This window comes from Oncorhynchus keta, chromosome 14 (assembly GCF_023373465.1).
Source record: "Oncorhynchus keta strain PuntledgeMale-10-30-2019 chromosome 14, Oket_V2, whole genome shotgun sequence".
NCBI classification, from domain to species: Eukaryota; Metazoa; Chordata; class Actinopteri; order Salmoniformes; family Salmonidae; genus Oncorhynchus; species Oncorhynchus keta.
This window is the reverse complement of record NC_068434.1, coordinates 73,433,905-73,452,733: the sequence shown is the minus strand read 5'-3', so window position 1 is coordinate 73,452,733 and position 18,829 is coordinate 73,433,905. Positions and strand designations below refer to the sequence as shown.

The window sequence follows — 18,829 nt, the reverse complement described above, 5'->3', positions numbered from 1 at the left end:
AGAGGAGGAAAATGTAGAGAGGAGGGAGTGAAAGGATGCCAGGTCCGCAGGAGGCGAGTTTTCCTCCATTTCCGCCTCGGCTGCCCGGAGCCCTGTTCTGTGAGCTCGCAATGAGTCGTCGAGCCACGGAGTGGGAGGGGAGGACCGAGCCGGCCTGGAGGATAGGGGACATAGAGAGTCAAAGGATGCAGAAAGGGAGGAGAGGAGGGTTGAGGAGGCAGAATCAGGAGATAGGTTGGAGAAGGTTTGAGCAGAGGGAAGAGATGATAGGATGGAAGAGGAGAGAGTAGCGGGGGAGAGAGAGCGAAGGTTGGGACGGCGCGATACCATCCGAGTAGGGGCAGTGTGGGAAGTGTTGGATGAGAGCGAGAGGGAAAAGGATACAAGGTAGTGGTCGGAGACTTGGAGGGGAGTTGCAATGGGGTTAGTGGAAGAACAGCATCTAGTAAAGATGAGGTCGAGCGTATTGCCTGCCTTGTGAGTAGGGGGGGAAGCAGGGGGGGAAGCACCCTGGTCATGGATCATGTTCCCCTGGTCTGGACGGCGATCGGGTCACCAGGTGGTTCTTGTCCCTTCAACGCTTCTCTTTTTCTGTTGTGCACAGGTCAGGGGCGAAGCATGGAAACGCGGATGTGCTATCGAGAAGGGAGACAGACGTCGCACTGATGACAGTCCCCTCCCTCCCTGACAGAGTTAATGGGGGTGGCGTACAGCAGGTCAGCCACCAGGGGGAGACTCATCGAGGCCTGGTGACAGACGGAATAAACGTCACGAGGCGATGGCTCCATCTGCTGGACGTGCCAGGTCTCGACGGGCTTTCCGGCCAGGACTAATTGGGGCTGATTGGGAGTTGGTGAGTAATCAAGGGCTGATTGCTCACCAGCTGTACAAGTCCCATAAAGCTGCCATTAGGGCAGTACACAGGGAAGAGAGTGGGGGAAGAAGGGACTCCTGTATAGTTGGGGATGGTTGCATAAGAAACAGGAGTGAGTTCAGTTTTTGATCCCCACAGGATACAGCAAGACCCGAAGCCAAGAAGACGGTATCCCGGAGAGGGTCTCATCAGGGAGACATATTATTTTCTTTTGAACTATTATTTTAATAAAAACCTTTGAAACTGAGGTAATTCTACTCTGTCCGTGTCTGATCTGTGTAAACGTTTTGACCCAACCCCCTGGTCTGCCACAATCATTAACACCACTCACTGTGCTTGAAATGAGTGGCTTTTACACATCCCGAGGTCTCTACTGGGCATGTCTCACCGAGGTAAAGACAGATTCAGGTTGGATCTTCGACAGATATTTGCCTGTAGTTTTCCTTACATTCACCAACATCAGTTAGGGACCGTCAACATAGTGACAAATCTCATTTTTCAAATTTCTATAGTTCTTTAACCATTACTCTTAAAACTTTCAAAACTGCCATCGGGTTAGCTAGAACCATAGACACAATGCACACGCTGTTTTGTTGGTTTACATCTCACACTATTTTAAATGATTTAAATTTGACATTCAATAGCGCATTGGTCATGTGACCCACACCTCAAACAAGGTTCATAATGTACACTCAGTGGGCTTACACATTGCATACCCTTTTGTCTGTCCATTTGCATCTCATTTTTAAAGATTCAAATGTCAATAGCTCCTTAGTCTTATGACCTACAGCCCTCAAACTACTTTCAGAACATTCAGTCACTAGCCTTACATATTGCACACCCTTTAGTTCATCCATTTCTATCTCAGGTGATTTTACACACGTTTCTATGTTTTTCATTGTTTCTAATTTCAATAGCTCTCTCCCTTCCCTTGGCGGGTGGGGGGAAAGAAAAAACGAATGGGTGTGCAGTGTGTAGGCCCACTGAGTGTACATTCTTCACACGACCAAGGAGCTATTGAAATTCTAAAGTTGACAATATTCATGTGAATCACCTGAAATGAAAATGGACAAACTAAAGGGTGTGCAATGTGTACTGAGTGTACATTCTCAACCTTGTTTGGAGTCATTGTGTCACATGACCAAGGAGCTACTGAAATGAGAAAGTTGAAAAATGTATGTAAAAACATGTGAGATTCAAATTGACAAACCAAAGGGTGTGCAATATAGAAGGGTAGTCAGTTGATATTCTGAACCTTGTTTGAGTCCAGTACGTGACATAACCAAGGAGCTATTGAAATGTTTAATTTTGAAAAAGTCATGTAAAATCGAGTGAGATGAAACTTGACAAACCAAAGGGTGTGCAACAGAGAAGGGTAGTCAGTGGACATTCTGAAACTTGGTTGAGGTCAGTAGGTCACATGACCAAGGAGCTATTGAAATTCGAATGTAAAAAAAGGTTGTACTTTGTTTACGCTCCCTAACTAATGTTGAATTAGGAATACAAAATTATGCTTACATTTACACATGTTTATTAGCTTTGGAAAGCGAATTCGTGTCCAAATCGAGAAAATAAGACATGTGCAATGTGCGAAATTTTTCCAACATCATGACACTTATTTGTGGCTCAAGTGACCCCGCCTCTTTAACAAAAACCTACTCCCGAACAACTGATATAAAGTGTATTTACGGTCTGACTGCGGAGAACAGGCTAAGAATAAAAATATCGTGTGGAACAAAATGCCTGCAGTCTCTAAAGGAGATGGAATGCGTGGCCTCGCTGTGTTTATATCGGACATTAGGAACTGTGAGTATATGATGTTGACTTGCTGATTAGCAAGCTACAGTTAATTTGGGATTAATGCAAGGCTAGCTATGAAACAAGCTATCCAACGTAAAGGCACACGCGCGCCATGTTTAACTAGTTAGCTACTTAACAAAACAAACTAACGTGCGGGTAGTTCGTTAACTAACTAGTTAGCTAGCAAATAGCAAACCTGCCGAAGTCCGTTAACGGTAATGTAGCAAACATAGGTAACAGTTAGCAAACTAACGTTAGCCATTATAGTTAGCCAATGTTAGCTAGAGATTGAAGCAAAAATAGCCCGCAAAGGACGGTAGCTAACTATGTTTTCCTAAACAAACGTCCAGTCTGTGAAATAAAGGTAAATGGCTAGCTACAGACGGCAAATGCAAACTTTTACTGTACTAGTTATACTTAACTAACGTTAACTGGTTTAATGTCACGCTAGGCTAGCTAGTTTAGCAAACTAGCCAAGGGGCGTGGGTCACACAGTCAGGAAATTTAAAAAATCATGGTGACATTCATCATTTTGGCTGGCTGGTGTCACATCGTTTGTAGATTGATAATTTGCACATTTGGTGCTGGGTATATCTGTAATCTAGTAGCAAACTACTTACCTCTACAAATGTTGACTAGCTAGCTAATACATTTTTTTTTCTCTAGCAATTATCAACATGCTCTATGAATGAGTGCGTGTTCCTCCGACAATAACAATACTAGTAGCTGGATTGCGTATACTACCATCAAGAAACCCAGCTGCAGTGCAGGGTTTTATGGTGTTGGGACTGGGAACTTTCACCTAGACCAGAGCCAGTGAAGTCTAAATGTGCTCTGTGAGCAAATCTATTTAGAGCACTAGTTTCCCTGCGTAAATCAATAGCAGAGACAGTGAAGGTTACCAACGTTCCATAACTTCAATGTAGGTGTGAATGAGGCATGCTACAGATCCATGCCGAACAACTCATCCTAGAGGTAGGTCTGGGTCTGATCCTCCCAACCCAGGTATGCTCTCCTGACCTAAATCCATGCCATAATTTAGACATCTTACTACTAAGACCATTGCTCCTGAAGGGTATCCAATTTATTTCCTGACCTCACCTCCCTAATTCATGGTGCATAGGCACATCAATACACATACTTTGCAGAAAATAAAATAAACAATTAATAATTTAGCCCATTCCACAAGTGCTGTCATTCAGACTTGCATACAGGTGCATATGGCCCATACAGGTGACATTGAACATATAACATGTTTTATTTTCCATTTTAGGTAAAAGTAAAGAAGCAGAGATCAAGAGAATTAACAAAGAGTTGGCCAACATCCGCTCAAAATTTAAAGGTAAGCCAAGCAAAATCCCTTTAAATCTGGGTGTGAACACACTTTGGTGTCTGATTGTTCCACATAAGGTTTGTGCACACTGACACTAGTCATTTAGCTTATTAACAGTGCCCTCACAGCTATGCTGAATGTCAGAAATGTTCTCTACCAACTGCTCCATCTAGCCTAAAATAAGTCAGCTGTTCCAAAGTGAAAATTGATATTGGCATCTATAAAATCATGTGACTTGTGTTTTGGTGGGTAGAAAACATGTTGGGCCTGTCTGCAAAGTTGCTTTTGAGGGGCTTATGAGCCAACTCATTTTTATCACGTAACAACACATTTGTATGGAAAGGCTTGCCTTTCAAACTGATGGAGTACTTAGGCTACCACTGAGGCAGGCTATTTGGTTAAAGAACGACTGCACCCAAAAATAAACTTCAAAATGTACTACATTGCAAATAGGATAATTTTGGTCATAAAGCCAGTCTTGTCCAAAACTGAGATTTGTGAGATGGTAGTAAAAAATATATATGTCATGGAATGAAGGGTACTGTAACAGTTTTCTGTGGGTTGGGTTTATTTTAATCCTGCCTACAGTTGGCAGCACCCAAGTAGGCGAATCATCAATTTGGAGCATAGCTGCACATGACCCGATCGTAACATGGTAAATTTGGTTTCACATTAGATATCCCTATGGGACAATAAAAGGTCAATCCACATTTCAATGGCTTAAAAAAACAACCCAATTATAAATGTATAAAATATTGTCCCATTTACATCGTATAATTTATTGACGGTCCCTAACTATCCCCAAAGATAAGCTATATTAAAGTTCAGTGAGGCAGGGAGAAGCTAAAGGGCACAGGGAGAGTTGTTGAGTCAACTGTTCTGTCAGGAAACTGAGGGGGGCACAGTATGTTAGCACGCTGGAATCCTTTCCCTCGTTTCCTGGGGAACTTCCTGTGGAGATCTACAGAATCTCTTTCTTGCTGTTCCTCTCTCTTCCTCTCTCCATACACACATTCATTAAATGTTTTATGATTGTGATGTAAACATGTTTATCTTACTTTGAATGAGATAATACTTAGTTTATGCAGAAAGTTCAGATAATAGAAAATGATAGCCTTATCTTAGAGAAACTCCGTATGCATTGTCCAACTAATCCTTAATGTAGAGCCCCTCCTAATCTCTCTCACGGGACATCGTCCCACACACAGTGGAGGTGGGGTTCAAGACAGGGGTGTGGGCTCCATTAAACTCCCACTTTCAGAATGCTGTTGCAGCTCTTCATGCTATAATGTGCATTGGTCTGCATTTGTAAGTGCACTTCCAGGTTTCCTGTAAGCGGCATTGGACATTATTTATTTGTGCAATGTTCTGAATCTGTAATTCTTTTCATTGGCCTCCTACCATTTGCCCTCTTTCACCAAGGTGAAAAAAGTGCTGCACTCAGCTTTCTGGCTTGTGCTGCTGACTCTCTCTCTCTCTCTCTCCTCAACTACAGTCAGTTGTGGGATTGATTTACCTAGCAACATGGAATGTCGTACTTTTATCTATTCCTAAATGGGTTTCACGTTTTTCATGGTTAGCATACTGCTCTTTTTAGGCCTCCATGCTTCAGATTAGGATTCATTTTAAAAGGGAAGAACACTAAAGTTCTGTGCTCTCAAACACTTGATCAGTCATTGTGACTTTGCTTGTCTTAAAAGTATTCTTTCCTTCCAGTTTTTTTCTGCTTCTAAGTCATAGTCATGACAACAACCTTTCTGTTTTGCTGCAGGAGACAAGGCACTAGATGGCTACAGTAAGAAGAAATATGTGTGCAAGCTGCTTTTCATATTCCTTCTTGGCCATGACATCGACTTTGGCCACATGGAGGCAGTCAACCTGCTCAGCTCCAACAAGTACACAGAGAAACAAATTGTGAGTAGAGAAGCCGGTCTTTGAATTTGTTTGTGTGACTCTAAGTGAGTGGTTTAAGTTATGTATCTAATTGGACAAAACACTGTGAATTACACAATCTATTCTCAATGTTTATGTTAAACTATTATGATAACTTCCCTTTAATTCCTTTCAGGTTTGATTAACTGTTTATTTCTATCCAACTCCACAGGGTTACCTGTTCATCTCAGTGCTGGTCAACTCAAACAGTGACCTCATCAGCCTTATCAACAATGCCATAAAGAATGACCTGTCCAGCAGGAATCCCACTTTCATGAACTTGGCCTTGCACTGCATTGCCAATGTGGGCAGCAGGGAGATGGCTGAGGCTTTTGCAGCTGAGGTGCCCCGCATCCTGGTGGCTGGGTAAGAAAGGGTAGTGGTGTGGAGCAGACTTAGCCTAATGACCGAGGTACCCTCTGTCAGTTTAACATTTGAGGCTGTAACTTTGTCAGTCAGGCCTCTTTGTAAAAAAAAACTGAAGCTATGTGCCAGTTAAGTGATGCTGATGTTCTGTCATAATTTGGCAGGGTTTGTCTTGCAGGGACACCATGGACAGTGTGAAGCAGAGTGCTGCCCTGTGCCTGCTGCGTCTCAACAGGACCTCTCCAGACCTGGTACCCATGGGCGAGTGGACCACCCGGGTGGTTCATCTGCTCAATGACCAGCACCTGGTACTGACTACCATGGGGTTATTATGAGAGGACTGTGGACCTTTGGTTTTAGTGAGGGAGATTTGGATCGGTGTGGATGAGAGAATTCTTTCACCATGACCTTCTGTCTTTGTTCTTAGGGCTATGTTTGAGCCAAAATAATAGGTTGTGGGTGTAATGAGGAAAAACATTTCATGCAAAAAAGTTATCTGATTGGTTGGTGTATAGTGTAATATAAATGATTAGCTGTTTGTGTGTTATGGCATTTGTATTACTTCCCTTTTCCACAGGGTGTGGTGACCGCTGCCACCAGCCTGATTACCACACTGGCACAGAAGAGCCCAGAGGACTTCAAGACCTCTGTCTCCTTGGCTGTAGCCAGACTCAGCAGGGTAGGCATATGGCTGTGTGCAGGACTTTTATTTATTCTTTCATCAATGTCACCATTGAATGTTATTATGACCCTTAGTTATTAGTCAGTTGTTTGCTTGAGGCGTAATGTGTTAGTCATGTCTCATGTCCTCCTGTTCTCTAGATCGTCTCCTCGGCCTCCACTGACCTGCAGGACTACACCTACTATTTTGTTGCAGCTCCCTGGCTTTCTGTCAAGCTCCTGCGTCTCCTACAGTGCTATCCTCCGCCTGGTAAGAAGCTGTATGAGCATGATGACATGCGTGTGGGTGTTTGACTATATGAACATATTACTCAGAAAAGGTCTGTAGTGTTGCCGGGATGAACATAGTTGTGCTTTCATCTGCGGCCCCTTTCTTGCCCTCAGAGGATGGTGCGATCCGGGGCCGTCTGACGGAATGTCTGGAAACCATCCTGAACAAGGCCCAGGAGCCTCCCAAGTCGAAGAAGGTGCAGCACTCCAACGCTAAGAACGCTGTGCTGTTTGAGGCCATCAGTCTAATCATCCACCATGACAGGTGAGGGGCTGCCTTCTCCCAGTTGCAGCAGCTACAAAAGACCAATTTATTCAAGAAATGCAGTTTGTTTGTGTTGAGTTGGACTGTCCTGGTGACAATGGCACCAATGTCTCTTTCTCCCGACAGCGAGCCCACTCTGCTGGTGCGGGCCTGTAACCAGCTGGGCCAGTTCCTCCAGCACCGGGAGACTAACCTGCGCTACCTGGCCCTGGAGAGCATGTGCACCCTAGCCAGCTCCGAGTTCTCCCATGAGGCTGTTAAGACACACATCGAGACAGTCATAAATGCCCTCAAAGTACGCAAACTCATTTGTACCTGCATTCACAAGCTACATCTGCCAATCCTAGTATTCAGTGTCTTCTTGAGTACATAGTGTATGTATGCCTGTGTCTGTTTTGTTCCTGTTAGTGTGACTCTGCCTTAGTCCTGATGTTTGTGTTTGACCTGGTTGAATCCTGCAGTCGGAGAGAGATGTCAGTGTGCGTCAGCGTGCTGTGGACCTGCTCTATGCCATGTGTGACCGCAGCAACGCCAAACAGATTGTAGCAGAGATGCTCAGCTACCTGGAGACAGCAGACTACTCCATCAGAGAGGAGATAGTGAGTTCTAGCCCAGTATCTAACCATTTCTCTAATAATTTCACCAATCAAAAGTTTGCTATCTTCATGTTTTAAATTAGGTAATTTGGAAGAATATGTTCCACAGACCTAAATAAAAACATGAATCCCATCGTTCTTTGATCTGATAAGACTACCTCTCACCACAGGTGCTAAAGGTGGCCATCCTGGCAGAGAAGTATGCAGTTGACTACACCTGGTATGTTGACACCATCCTCAACCTGATCCGCTTCGCTGGGGACTATGTCAGTGACGAGGTCTGGTACCGTGTCATCCAGATCGTCATCAACAGAGATGAAGTACAAGGTTATGCTGCCAAGACCGTGTTCGAGGTGCTTATTTTATTTTTGTGAATAATCTGTCTTTAAACGAGCCATGGGGGACTCATTGTAACCTGTCTGGATTGTTTAACATTATATTAACTTTGTATTTTTTAACATTTATTTCACCTTTATTTAACCAGGTAGGCCAGTTGAGAACAAGTTCTCATTTACAACTGCCACCTGGCCAAGATAGAGCAGAGCAGTGCGACACAAACAACAGTTATACATCGGATAAACAAATGTACAGTCAATAACACAATAGTTCTGATGTAGGTGTGTTTCCTTAATCATATTCGTTTTAAGCAGCTCACTTCCGATCCTCATCACAGGTGCTGCCTGCCTGGATGTGACCTGTGAGGTCAGGGGGATGGAGAGCGTCATTCACTATTCACCACTAAACCTGTCTTTGTCTTCTCTGGGAGGAAACTATGAGCCTGCCTTGTGCTTTGGTACAGCAATATAAGATGACTTGATTCTCCCTTCAGTCTCTCTGCTTGTGTCTGTCTCACTGGCAGGTCACTGTAATATCCTAAAACAGACCCATGCAGACTGCTGCTCCAAACAGTAAGCAATGCAGATGTACTGTAGAAGAATGGAGGCTAGGAAAAACTCCCTAGGAAGAAACCTAGAGAGGAACCAGTCTGAGGGTTGGCCAGTCCTCTTCTGGCTCTGCTGGGTGGAGATTATAACAGTACATGGCCAAGATGTTCAAACGTTCATAGCTGACCAGCAGGGTCAAACAATAATAATCAGTGGTTGTAGAGGGTGCAACAGATCAGCACCTCAGGAGTAAATGTCAGTTGGCTTTTCATAGCCGATCATTCAGAGTTAGCCATAGCAGGTGTGGTAGAGTTGAAAACAGCAGGTCCGGGACAGGTAGCACGTCCGGTGAACAGGTCAGGGTTTCATAGCCGTATGCAGAACAGTTGAAACTGGAGCAGCAGCATGACCAGGTGGACTGGCGACAGCAAGCAGTCATCAGGCCAGGTAGTCCTCAGGCATAATCCTAGGGCTCTGGTCCTCCGAGAGAAGAGCAAGCGAATCAGAGGGAGCATATTTAAATTCACACCGGATAAGACAGGAGAAATACTTCAGATATAACAGACTGACCCTAGCCCCCCGACACTAACTATTGCAGTATAAATACTGGAGTCTGAGACAGGAGGGGTCAGGAGACACTGTGGCCCTGTCTGACTACACACCCAGACAGGGCCAACCAGGTAGGCTATAACCCCACCCACTTTGGTATATCTTCAATCACTAACTTACTACACTGAGACAAGGCCAAGTAGAGACCACGAAGATCTCCCCCAGGCCACCAACCAGAGGGAGGCGCCAACCCGGACAGGAAGATCACGTCAGTGACTCAACCCACTCAAGTGACGCACCCCTCCTAGAGATGGCATGGAAGAGCACCAGTAAGCCAGTGACTCAGCCCCCGTAATAGGGTTAGAGGCAGAGAATCCCAGTGGAAAGAGGGGAACTGGCCAGGCAGAGACAGCAAGGGTGGTTCGTCGCTCCAGTGTCTTTCCGTTCACCTTCACACCGCTAGGCCAGACTACACTCAATCATAGGACGTACTGAAGAGATGAGTCTTCAATAAAGACTTAAAGGTCGAGACAGAGTCTGCGTATCTCACATGGATAGGCAGACCATTCCATAAAAATTGAGCTCTATAGGAGAAAGCCCTTTCTCCAGCTGCTTGCTTAGAAATTCTAGGGACAGTAAGGAGGCCTATGTCTTGTGACTGCAGCGTACGTGTGTAAAGAAGGACCAAATTGGAAAGATGGGTAGGAGAAAGCTGATGTAATGCTCTGTAGGTTAACCCACCCACTCCAATCCATTATGCTATTTCATACTTAACTCTGACTCTCTTTCCTTTCCACAGGCACTCCAGGCCCCAGCCTGCCATGAGAACCTGGTGAAGGTCGGAGGGTACATTCTAGGGGAGTTTGGGAACTTGATAGCAGGAGATTCAAGGTCAAGGTTAGTAACCGATTAATGCCATATATTTCAGTGATCCACTGTTGTTCTTAGTTGGAGAGAGTGGAGGCTGCTGAGGGGAGGACTGTTCATAATAATGGTTGGAATGGAGTCCATGGAATGGTATCAAAAGCATGGTTCCATGTGGTTGATTCCATTACATGGACTCTATTCCAGCAATTACGAGCCGTCCTCCCCTCAGCAGCCTCCACTGGTTGGAGAAATGTGCAGTCAATGATATCCTTTGGAGCTGAGGACAGATGTCACTCACTGTGTTATCCATTGTCCTTCTTGCTCTAACTCCTTAGTCCACTCATCCAGTTTGACCTGCTCCACTCCAAGTTTCACCTGTGCTCAGTGCCCACCCGGGCTTTGCTGCTCTCAGCCTACATCAAGTTCATCAACCTTTTTCCTGAGGTGAAGGGCACCATCCAGGAGGTCTTGCGCTCAGACAGCCAGCTCCGCAATGCAGACGTTGAGCTACAGCAGCGTGCTGTGGAGTACCTGCGCCTCAGCTGCATTGCCAGCACTGACATACTGGTCAGTGACATTCCACCCTGCCTTTGTGCCATTATAAGCTTGATTGATTGCATTTATTAGGTAATTAAAAGTAGTAGTATGCTCCAGCTGGAGACATTACATTCTTTAGAAATGAACTAGCATAAAAAAAACAACCTGAATGCTTATTTCCATTGTGGTCCTCTATGGCAGTGAGCTAGCAGTTGGACAAGATTGACACTTTTACATTTAATACAATTTTAAAACGGTTTTATATTACACTTAGCTGTTTGGTTTTTAGTTGTTCAGAATACAACTCACAGGAAAATCTTTGTTGGTAGAAAGACTGTAATTCAGAAAAGAGCCTGCAGTTCCTTCACCCCAGGTCATGCTCTTCATTCCCCATTTATTCTGTGCTCCCCTCAAGGCCACGGTGTTGGAGGAGATGCCTCCCTTCCCTGAGAGGGAGTCCTCTATACTGGCCAAACTCAAGAGGAAGAAGGGACCAGGAAACCTGCATCCCGATTTGGATGAGAACCGCAAGGAACGCAGTGTCAACGGGGGTACTGCAGACCATAGCAGCACTACCTCAAATGCCAAGGTATTACTGTTGTCGTGTGTTTACTTATTAGAGCCTCATATTCCTCTCCTCTCAGGTGTGTACATTCCCTATTTTTCTATGCTGGTGTTTTCTGCTCTTTTCAGTAACTATCCTCAGCTCTCTCGTTCTGTCCTGCCTTCACTGTTTCCTCCTCTGTTCATTAGAGCTTTCCTCTCTTGTTTGTTGGGGATCTTCTGGCCCCCGCCTCGACTGCACCCCCACCAACCGGCCACGTCCGGGCTCCTCTTCCTACCTCCTGCAGGCCCCCATGCCCCCCCAGGCCTCTGCTGTCCCCGTGCTGCGCTCTGCTGGGCCCCTCTTTCAGGTTCTGGTTGTTCTAGATGCTCATGCTGGATTTTTCACTTGTCACTTCCCTAACCTTAATACACTGCCCTAACAACATCATGTAATCTGATCTGCTTACGGAATAAAGACTATTCAAGATGCTAAAATGATGCATTGCTTTTGTGTGAGCTTGATTACTTAGCACTATATATTCTTAGGGTTTTACCATTTTTATTGTTGAGTCCTAAGTATAGTCCTAATAATTATAGATCCTCCTACAGAGGTTTGTTTGTGTTGCTCTGTACTTTCATTAGCGTAAGACTAATTAGAGCGGTTGATTGGTTCAGATCCTGAACTTCCGAAGTGAAGTAATTGTGACCGTTACCTCTCCTAAGGTGTTCGCGTCCCCCACTACCTCCACAGACCTGCTTGGCCTGGGCAGCACCATTGCCACTCAAAACTCTGCCCCTCCTGCCTCCAAGGGGGCAAGCCTGCTGGTGGATGTCTTCTCTGGAAACACAGCAGCCTTTCCTGTAGAGACACCAGTGGCAGTGGGGCCTGTTGCAGATGAGAACTTCTCCAGGTAAGGAGTGGGTCAAATATCAGAGGGAGGCAGGGGCTTTTTAACTGTATTGATCTGTCATGGAGCTTACTAAAACCTGGTGTGAATGTGCTCCTCTCGCCCTTTACATTCTCGCTGTGCATCTCACTCATGGCTTCAGTTTCCTGCCGAATACTCCACAAGTAGCATATGCCAACGCCACTCTGCCCACTGCAGAGGAACCTGAAGACAAGTAAGAGACGTCATCAGTGGAGTCTGTTCAAAACACTTGCATGCTCACAGCAGATTGCGCTGGTGAAAGGGACATTAGTTACATCCCTACTGTATGCTGGGTGACTCTTGGCATCTTGGTTGGAATCCCTTCCTGGGGGTCAATACAGTATATTAAGCCCAAGATACCAGATATGAGATGCTTGCCCCATTCCCTTCCAGGTTTGTTTGCAAGAACAATGGTGTCCTGTACGAGAACCAGCTACTCCAGATCGGCCTGAAGTCTGAATTCCGACAGAATCTGGGTGAGTACCCCTCAGCAAAAATACATATGCACCTAAGTGTGATTATGATCATTGTTTGACCCTTAGATCTCAGGGTTTAATTAAGTCTCTTTTTTTTCAGGTCGGATGTATGTGTTCTTTGGTAACAAGACATCAACCCAGTTCATGAATTTCGCTGCCTCTGTGGTCTGCCAAGATGCTCTGCAGGCTCATATCCTTTACTAGATGCTATTATGTAATTTTCCAAAATAATTTCCGTATGCTGTTTTAATAAATCCGCCCAGTTTATTATTTATTGTCTAGGGGTGGCAATTTACTGCTTCCTATTGTGCCTTTTTCTTAACTGTTCCCCTACAACTGAATGTCCATGCCAAGCCTGCAGACCCCACTGTGGACGGGGGTGCACAACTCCAGCAAATACTCAACATTGAATGTGTGTCTGACTTTGTGGATGCACCAGTGCTCAACATTCAGTTTAGGTAAGAACTTATTTTCCTCTATGTGCTTTTATAATACATTGCATATCAGAGTGTGTTTCAGGGTGCAACTATTTGCTAGATTGGTGATAAATGTTTGCATGAACGTTGTTGGAAAAGCTACTGTATCGGTTTCCCAGTTATTTAGCATTGTTTTACTCCTGTTTCTACTCACAGGTACGGGGGAACTCTCCAGAACATTGCCGTTAAACTGCCTATTACTTTAAACAAATTCATCCAGCCTACAGAGATGACATCGCTGGACTTCTTTCAGCGCTGGAAACAACTTGGAGCGTAAGGAAACATGTATATAGAAGAGAGATTTGGTCATATATTTAAATGTGTTTTTAACCTTTATTTAACTAGGCACGTCAGTTAAGAACAAATTATTATTTACAATGACAACCCACTGTTCCCAGGCCAACTTCCTTGTTCAGGGCCAGAACAACAGATTTTTACCTTGTTAGCTCGGGGATTCGATCCACCAACCTTTCAGTTACTGGCCCAACCACTAGGCTACCTGCCGCCCCAAAAAATATATTCCTATCACATGTTTTCTCTCTTTTGATATGGACACAATATTCCCCTCTGACAATGTGCCAGTTTACTCTTCCTCGTATTCCGAGGACACAAAAGGGCTCATTCATTCAGATTGTCCTGCATGTGTAAATATTGATATTAATAGTGTGTACTGTCTCCCACTGTATATTTTAAATGTGAAGGAAATGCCAACAGAATAGGTACACAGTTTCTTGTGAAATTGTTCCATTAGAGCTTGAGCAACATTGCCAAGAGATAGATCAATGTTTCCCTAGGAGTGTGTAAAGTCTGGTGACCAATGAATAATACACCGGTATTCCAGATAGCGCTTCTACCAAATATTGATTTATGTAGGTGGTATAGGTCAGTGAAATACATCTTAGTCTAATGCATTTTAATTAAATGGGGAAAATTGTGCAACGACATCAACATGTTCACATGGAAATACATGTATCTATTTTCCATCATTCAGCAACAAGGTGAAACTTAGTGTAGTTACACATCCTTAACAGCTCAGGGTGAAGCTGCTAGTGACTGCTAGCCACTAAAATGGCACCGGAAGAAATGGCAGCAGTTTTACGGGCCCCCAACCAATTGTGCTATTGTGTTTTTGTTTTTTCCCCCTGCGTTATTTGCAACTTATTTTGTACGTAATGTTTCTGCAACTATATCTTATGGCAAAAAAATAGCTTCTGGGTATCAGGACAGCGATCACTCACCTCGGATTAGACAGATTTCTTCTTCCACAAACAAGACGCACAAGACATTCTCCACACCTGGCAGGGCCGACATCCCCGTTATTTGCAAGATGAAGCAGTGTGCCCCCCCAACCCCTCTTTTTACGCTGCTGCTACTGTTTATCATATATGCATAGTCACTTTAACTATACATTCATGTACATACTACCTCAATTAGCCTGACTAACCGGTGTCTGTATGTAGCCTCGCTACTGTATATAGCTTGTCTTTTTACTGTTTTATTTCTTTACCTACCTATTGTTCACCTAATCCCTTTTTTGCACTATTGGTAAGTAAGCATTTCACTAAGGTAAATACAACACCTGTTGTATTCAGCGCACAAGTAAACTTTGATTTGACTGACTTTCTCTACCCACAGCCCTCAGCAAGAGGTACAAAATATCTTCAAAGCAAGGCATTCCATGGACACAGAAGTTACCAAAGCCAAGGTGAGATCCCTTTATGATTAGAATTGCTATGGAGATTGTCTTGACTTGTTGGTTGCCTAGTAGCAGCACATCAGCCTTTTCTTTATTAAAAATGTATATCTGATCAGTATATTTTTTTGTTGATAGAAATGTTGGGGGTTTTAGGCCGGGTTTCTATACAGCACTTTGTGCCATTGGTTGAAAAGGGCTTTATAAATACATCAGATGTTAATGCGAGTGTTGCGAAATGCTTGTGCTTCTAGTTCTGACCATGCAGTAATATCTAACAATTTCACAACGACTACCTTATACACACAAGTGTAAAGGAATGTATAAGAATATGTACATAAAAATATATCGATGGCCGAACGGCATAGGCAAGATGCAGTAGATGGTATAGAGTACAGTATATACATATGAGATGAGTAATGTAGGGTATGTAAACATTATGTAAAGTGGCTTTTGATACATTTATTACATCCAATTATTAAAGTGGCTAGAGATTTGAGTTGTGTTTGCAGCAGCCACTCAATGTTAGTGATTGCTGTTTAACAGTCTGATGGCCTTGAGATAGGAGCTGTTTTTCAGTCTCTCGGTCCCAGCTTTGATGAACCTGGACTGACCTCGCCTTCTGGATGATAGCGGGGTGAACAGGCAGTGTCTCAGGTGGTTGTTGTCCTTGATCTTTTTGGCCTTCCTATGACATCGGTTGGTGTAGGTGTCCTTGAGGGTAGGTAGTTTTCCCCCGGTGATGCGTTGTGCAGACCTCACTACCCTCTGGAGAGCCTTACGGTTGTGGGCGGAGCAGTTGCTGTACCAGGCGGTGAAACAGCCTGACAGGATGCTCTCGATTGTGCATCTGTAAAAGTTTGAGTGCTTTTGGTGACGAGACAGATTTCTTCAGCCTCCTGAGGTTGACGAGGCTCTGCTGCGCCCCCTTCACCACGCTGTCTATGTGGGTGGACCATTTCAGTTTGTCCGTGATGTGTACGCTGAGGAACTTTAACTTTCCACCTTTTCCACTACTGTCCCATCGTTGTGGATAGGAGGCTGCTCCCTCTGCAGTTTCCTGAAGTCCACGATCATCTCGTTTTGTTGACATTGAGTGTGCGGTTATTTTCCATGCACCACACTCCGATAGCCCCCACCTCCTCCCTGTAGGCCGTCTCGTCGTTGTTGGCAATGAAGTCTACCATTGTAGTGTTGTCTGCAAACTTGGTGATTTGAGTTGGAGGCGTTCATGGCCACGCAGTCATGGGTGAACAGGGAGTACAGGAGAGGGCTGAGAACGCACATTTGTGGGGCCCAAGTGTTGAGGATCAGCAAAGTGGAGATGTTTCCTACCCTCACCACCTGGGTACGGTCCATCAGGAAGTCCAAGACCCAGTTGCACAGGGCGAGGTCGAGACCCAGTGTCTCAAGCTTAATGATGAGTTTGGAGGGTACTATGGTGTTAAATGCTGAGCTGTAGTCGATGAACAGCATTCTTACATAGGTATTCTTCTTGTCCAGATGGGTTAGGGCAGTGTGATTGTGTCGTCTGTGGACCTATTGGGGCGTTAAGCAAATTGGTGACACCATAGTGACACCATATGAAGCATCACTACTCCGGACAGTTCTGACTTAGAATATTTGATTGAAAGACGAAAGTGAAGAAACTGCATAAAGATCACCCTGACTTCACTAGCAATACTATGTAACGTGCTGACCACACCTCCTGCGTGGCATGGACTCTACAAGCTGTTGAGCGTTGCAAAACAATGTGCATGCGCACGTCAATGAGCATCTGTGTAGCTTGGGGCTAAAATTGAACTTGGTTCTATTTTTGATGTGCTGCAAGTCCCACCTGTCCCATTGGTTTTCAGGAGCGTATACACACGTTGGTGATTGAAAGCTGAACCGATATCCACACTAGTCCAGTTGGTGGTAATGCATCTTAACGTTGGTTGCCAACCACCATATAAAGTCCACAGAAGACGACTGCAAGAGGAGTGATTACTAGAAACTAACTAGGTTTCTCCTATTATCTGTGGATGATTGACTAGAGGACACACAATTTTGTGTGACTCAAAATTCTACAAAGATCCAGAAAAAAAAGAACCGTGTGCAATTTCATGTAAAATAACAATATCCCAGGACAAATTAGCTAGCAACAGCAAGCTAGCTAGCTAAATGACCATGAATGTTAATATAGTTGGTTCAGAGTTTATTTTGATATTTCAACCTGCCTGTCCTGATCGTGTCTGATTTGAGTTGACTAAATCAATGTGTGTGCAATGACGCATATGCGTGCCCGGTCTAGTCAGCATGTTGGGCTGTTGTCGATAGTCGTAACCTTGATCTGGTGTCTGTTTTTTGTTTTCCAGATAATGGGGTTTGGTGCTGCTTTGCTGGATGGGGTCGATCCAAACCCCTTCAACTTTGTGGGAGCTGGTGTCATCCATACAAAGACCACCCAGGTTGGCTGCCTCTTGAGACTGGAGCCTAATACTCAAGCACAGGTATGTAGCCCTCGCCTCCCTCCAGTGAGAATTATTCTCCACCCCAGGACCCTGTCACCAACTATTTCCTGTTTCTTAAATGGTGGTTGAAAGGAGTTTACAATATCCAGACAGTGTATTTGACCCACCTATTTAACCTCTCTCTCCTTTATTTTTTCAGATGTACCGCTTAACACTCAGGACAAGCCGTGATACTGTGTCACAGCGCCTTTGTGATCTGCTCTCAGAACAATTCTGAACTTTTTCCAGATCAGGTTGTCTTACTTGGCATACCATAGAACTGTACAAGCTCCCCCTGCCACTTCTGAAGACACCACATAGTTCATAACAAACAGGTCACCCTTATCCTTCCCGTCTGTTTCAATTAAATTGGAATTGATAGTGTAAATTCTTTTTTATATTTGACTTATTATAAATGTACTGTATCATTTTTCACTCACTTTACTAATATTTCACTGCATTAAATCTGCCTTATGTCCTTGTTCGCAAATAATATTTACGTCTGTGCTTTTGTTGTGGAAAAGGCTTTGTCCTCTCCCTGTACTTTTAAAGACATATTGACTGGAAGAATTGGAGTTCAGGGGGACTGGCAAGAAAATGCCTTAATTGTCTAATCCAACTGAGTAATGATAGTCCATAGACACATCTATTTTGTGTTTCAGATCCAGGGTTACAGTTACACAAGCATACATGAAAAGATGTAATCTTATTTAGTTCTAAGGATGGCAGCTGTCTTCTGCTCTTGTCTTACCTGGAAACAAGTCCCTGTCCCTGAACACGTCATGACCCTATTGCAAACCCTAGCCATTGTGTGATTTTTGTTTTAGTTTGTACGGAGGTGAGAATTTAAATGGCAGTGGTCATTATGTAGATATTTCCGGCTGGTCTTAACAGTCAGGTAAAGGGACTGTTATGAGAAATCATCTTCTTGTTAGTAGTGTGCGTGTGTGTGCGCGCTTATGTTAAACAAACCAGTAAGGAATGAAGTGCTGTCATTATATTCAGATATGCATACAATTGTGTGTCCAACCAAGGTTCTGTCCCAAATCAGGGGGTATTTGGTATCTAATATGTCTCTAGAACATGTTTTGTATCCAATGAACTTTTTTTGTAGAAACGACACTGGCTGGAATACGGTTTTAACCAATCAGGATGAGAACCACCTGTTGTGTAATCTATGATTATACAAGCATACCGGTATCCGTCACCACTACGGATCCCTTCTAGAACAAAGGCTGGGACTATGTATTATTTATTTCATTG

General features: G+C 44.2%; 1 protein-coding gene across 2 annotated transcripts; it reads left to right on the top strand.

The window, feature by feature from the left end:
• The first annotated feature begins 2,508 nt into the window (after positions 1–2,508).
• Positions 2,509–18,059, top strand: LOC118393956 (AP-2 complex subunit alpha-2-like). Of its 2 annotated transcripts, XM_052462524.1 has the most exons (23): positions 2,509–2,680; positions 3,948–4,016; positions 5,779–5,921; positions 6,112–6,305; positions 6,484–6,613; positions 6,883–6,984; positions 7,128–7,236; positions 7,371–7,521; positions 7,648–7,816; positions 7,983–8,120; positions 8,288–8,470; positions 10,350–10,447; positions 10,753–10,984; positions 11,370–11,543; positions 12,224–12,411; positions 12,551–12,622; positions 12,823–12,905; positions 13,006–13,096; positions 13,241–13,363; positions 13,538–13,654; positions 15,017–15,086; positions 17,432–17,566; positions 17,727–18,059. In XM_052462524.1, exons 1-23 carry the CDS (start codon positions 2,614–2,616, stop codon positions 17,802–17,804), a joined length of 2,916 nt encoding a protein of 971 aa, XP_052318484.1. In that variant the 5' UTR covers positions 2,509–2,613; the 3' UTR covers positions 17,805–18,059. The 2 variants fall into 2 exon arrangements, with proteins under 2 accessions (XP_052318484.1, XP_052318485.1); XM_052462525.1 differs by lacking the exon at positions 12,551–12,622.
• The last annotated feature ends 770 nt before the right edge of the window (positions 18,060–18,829 follow it).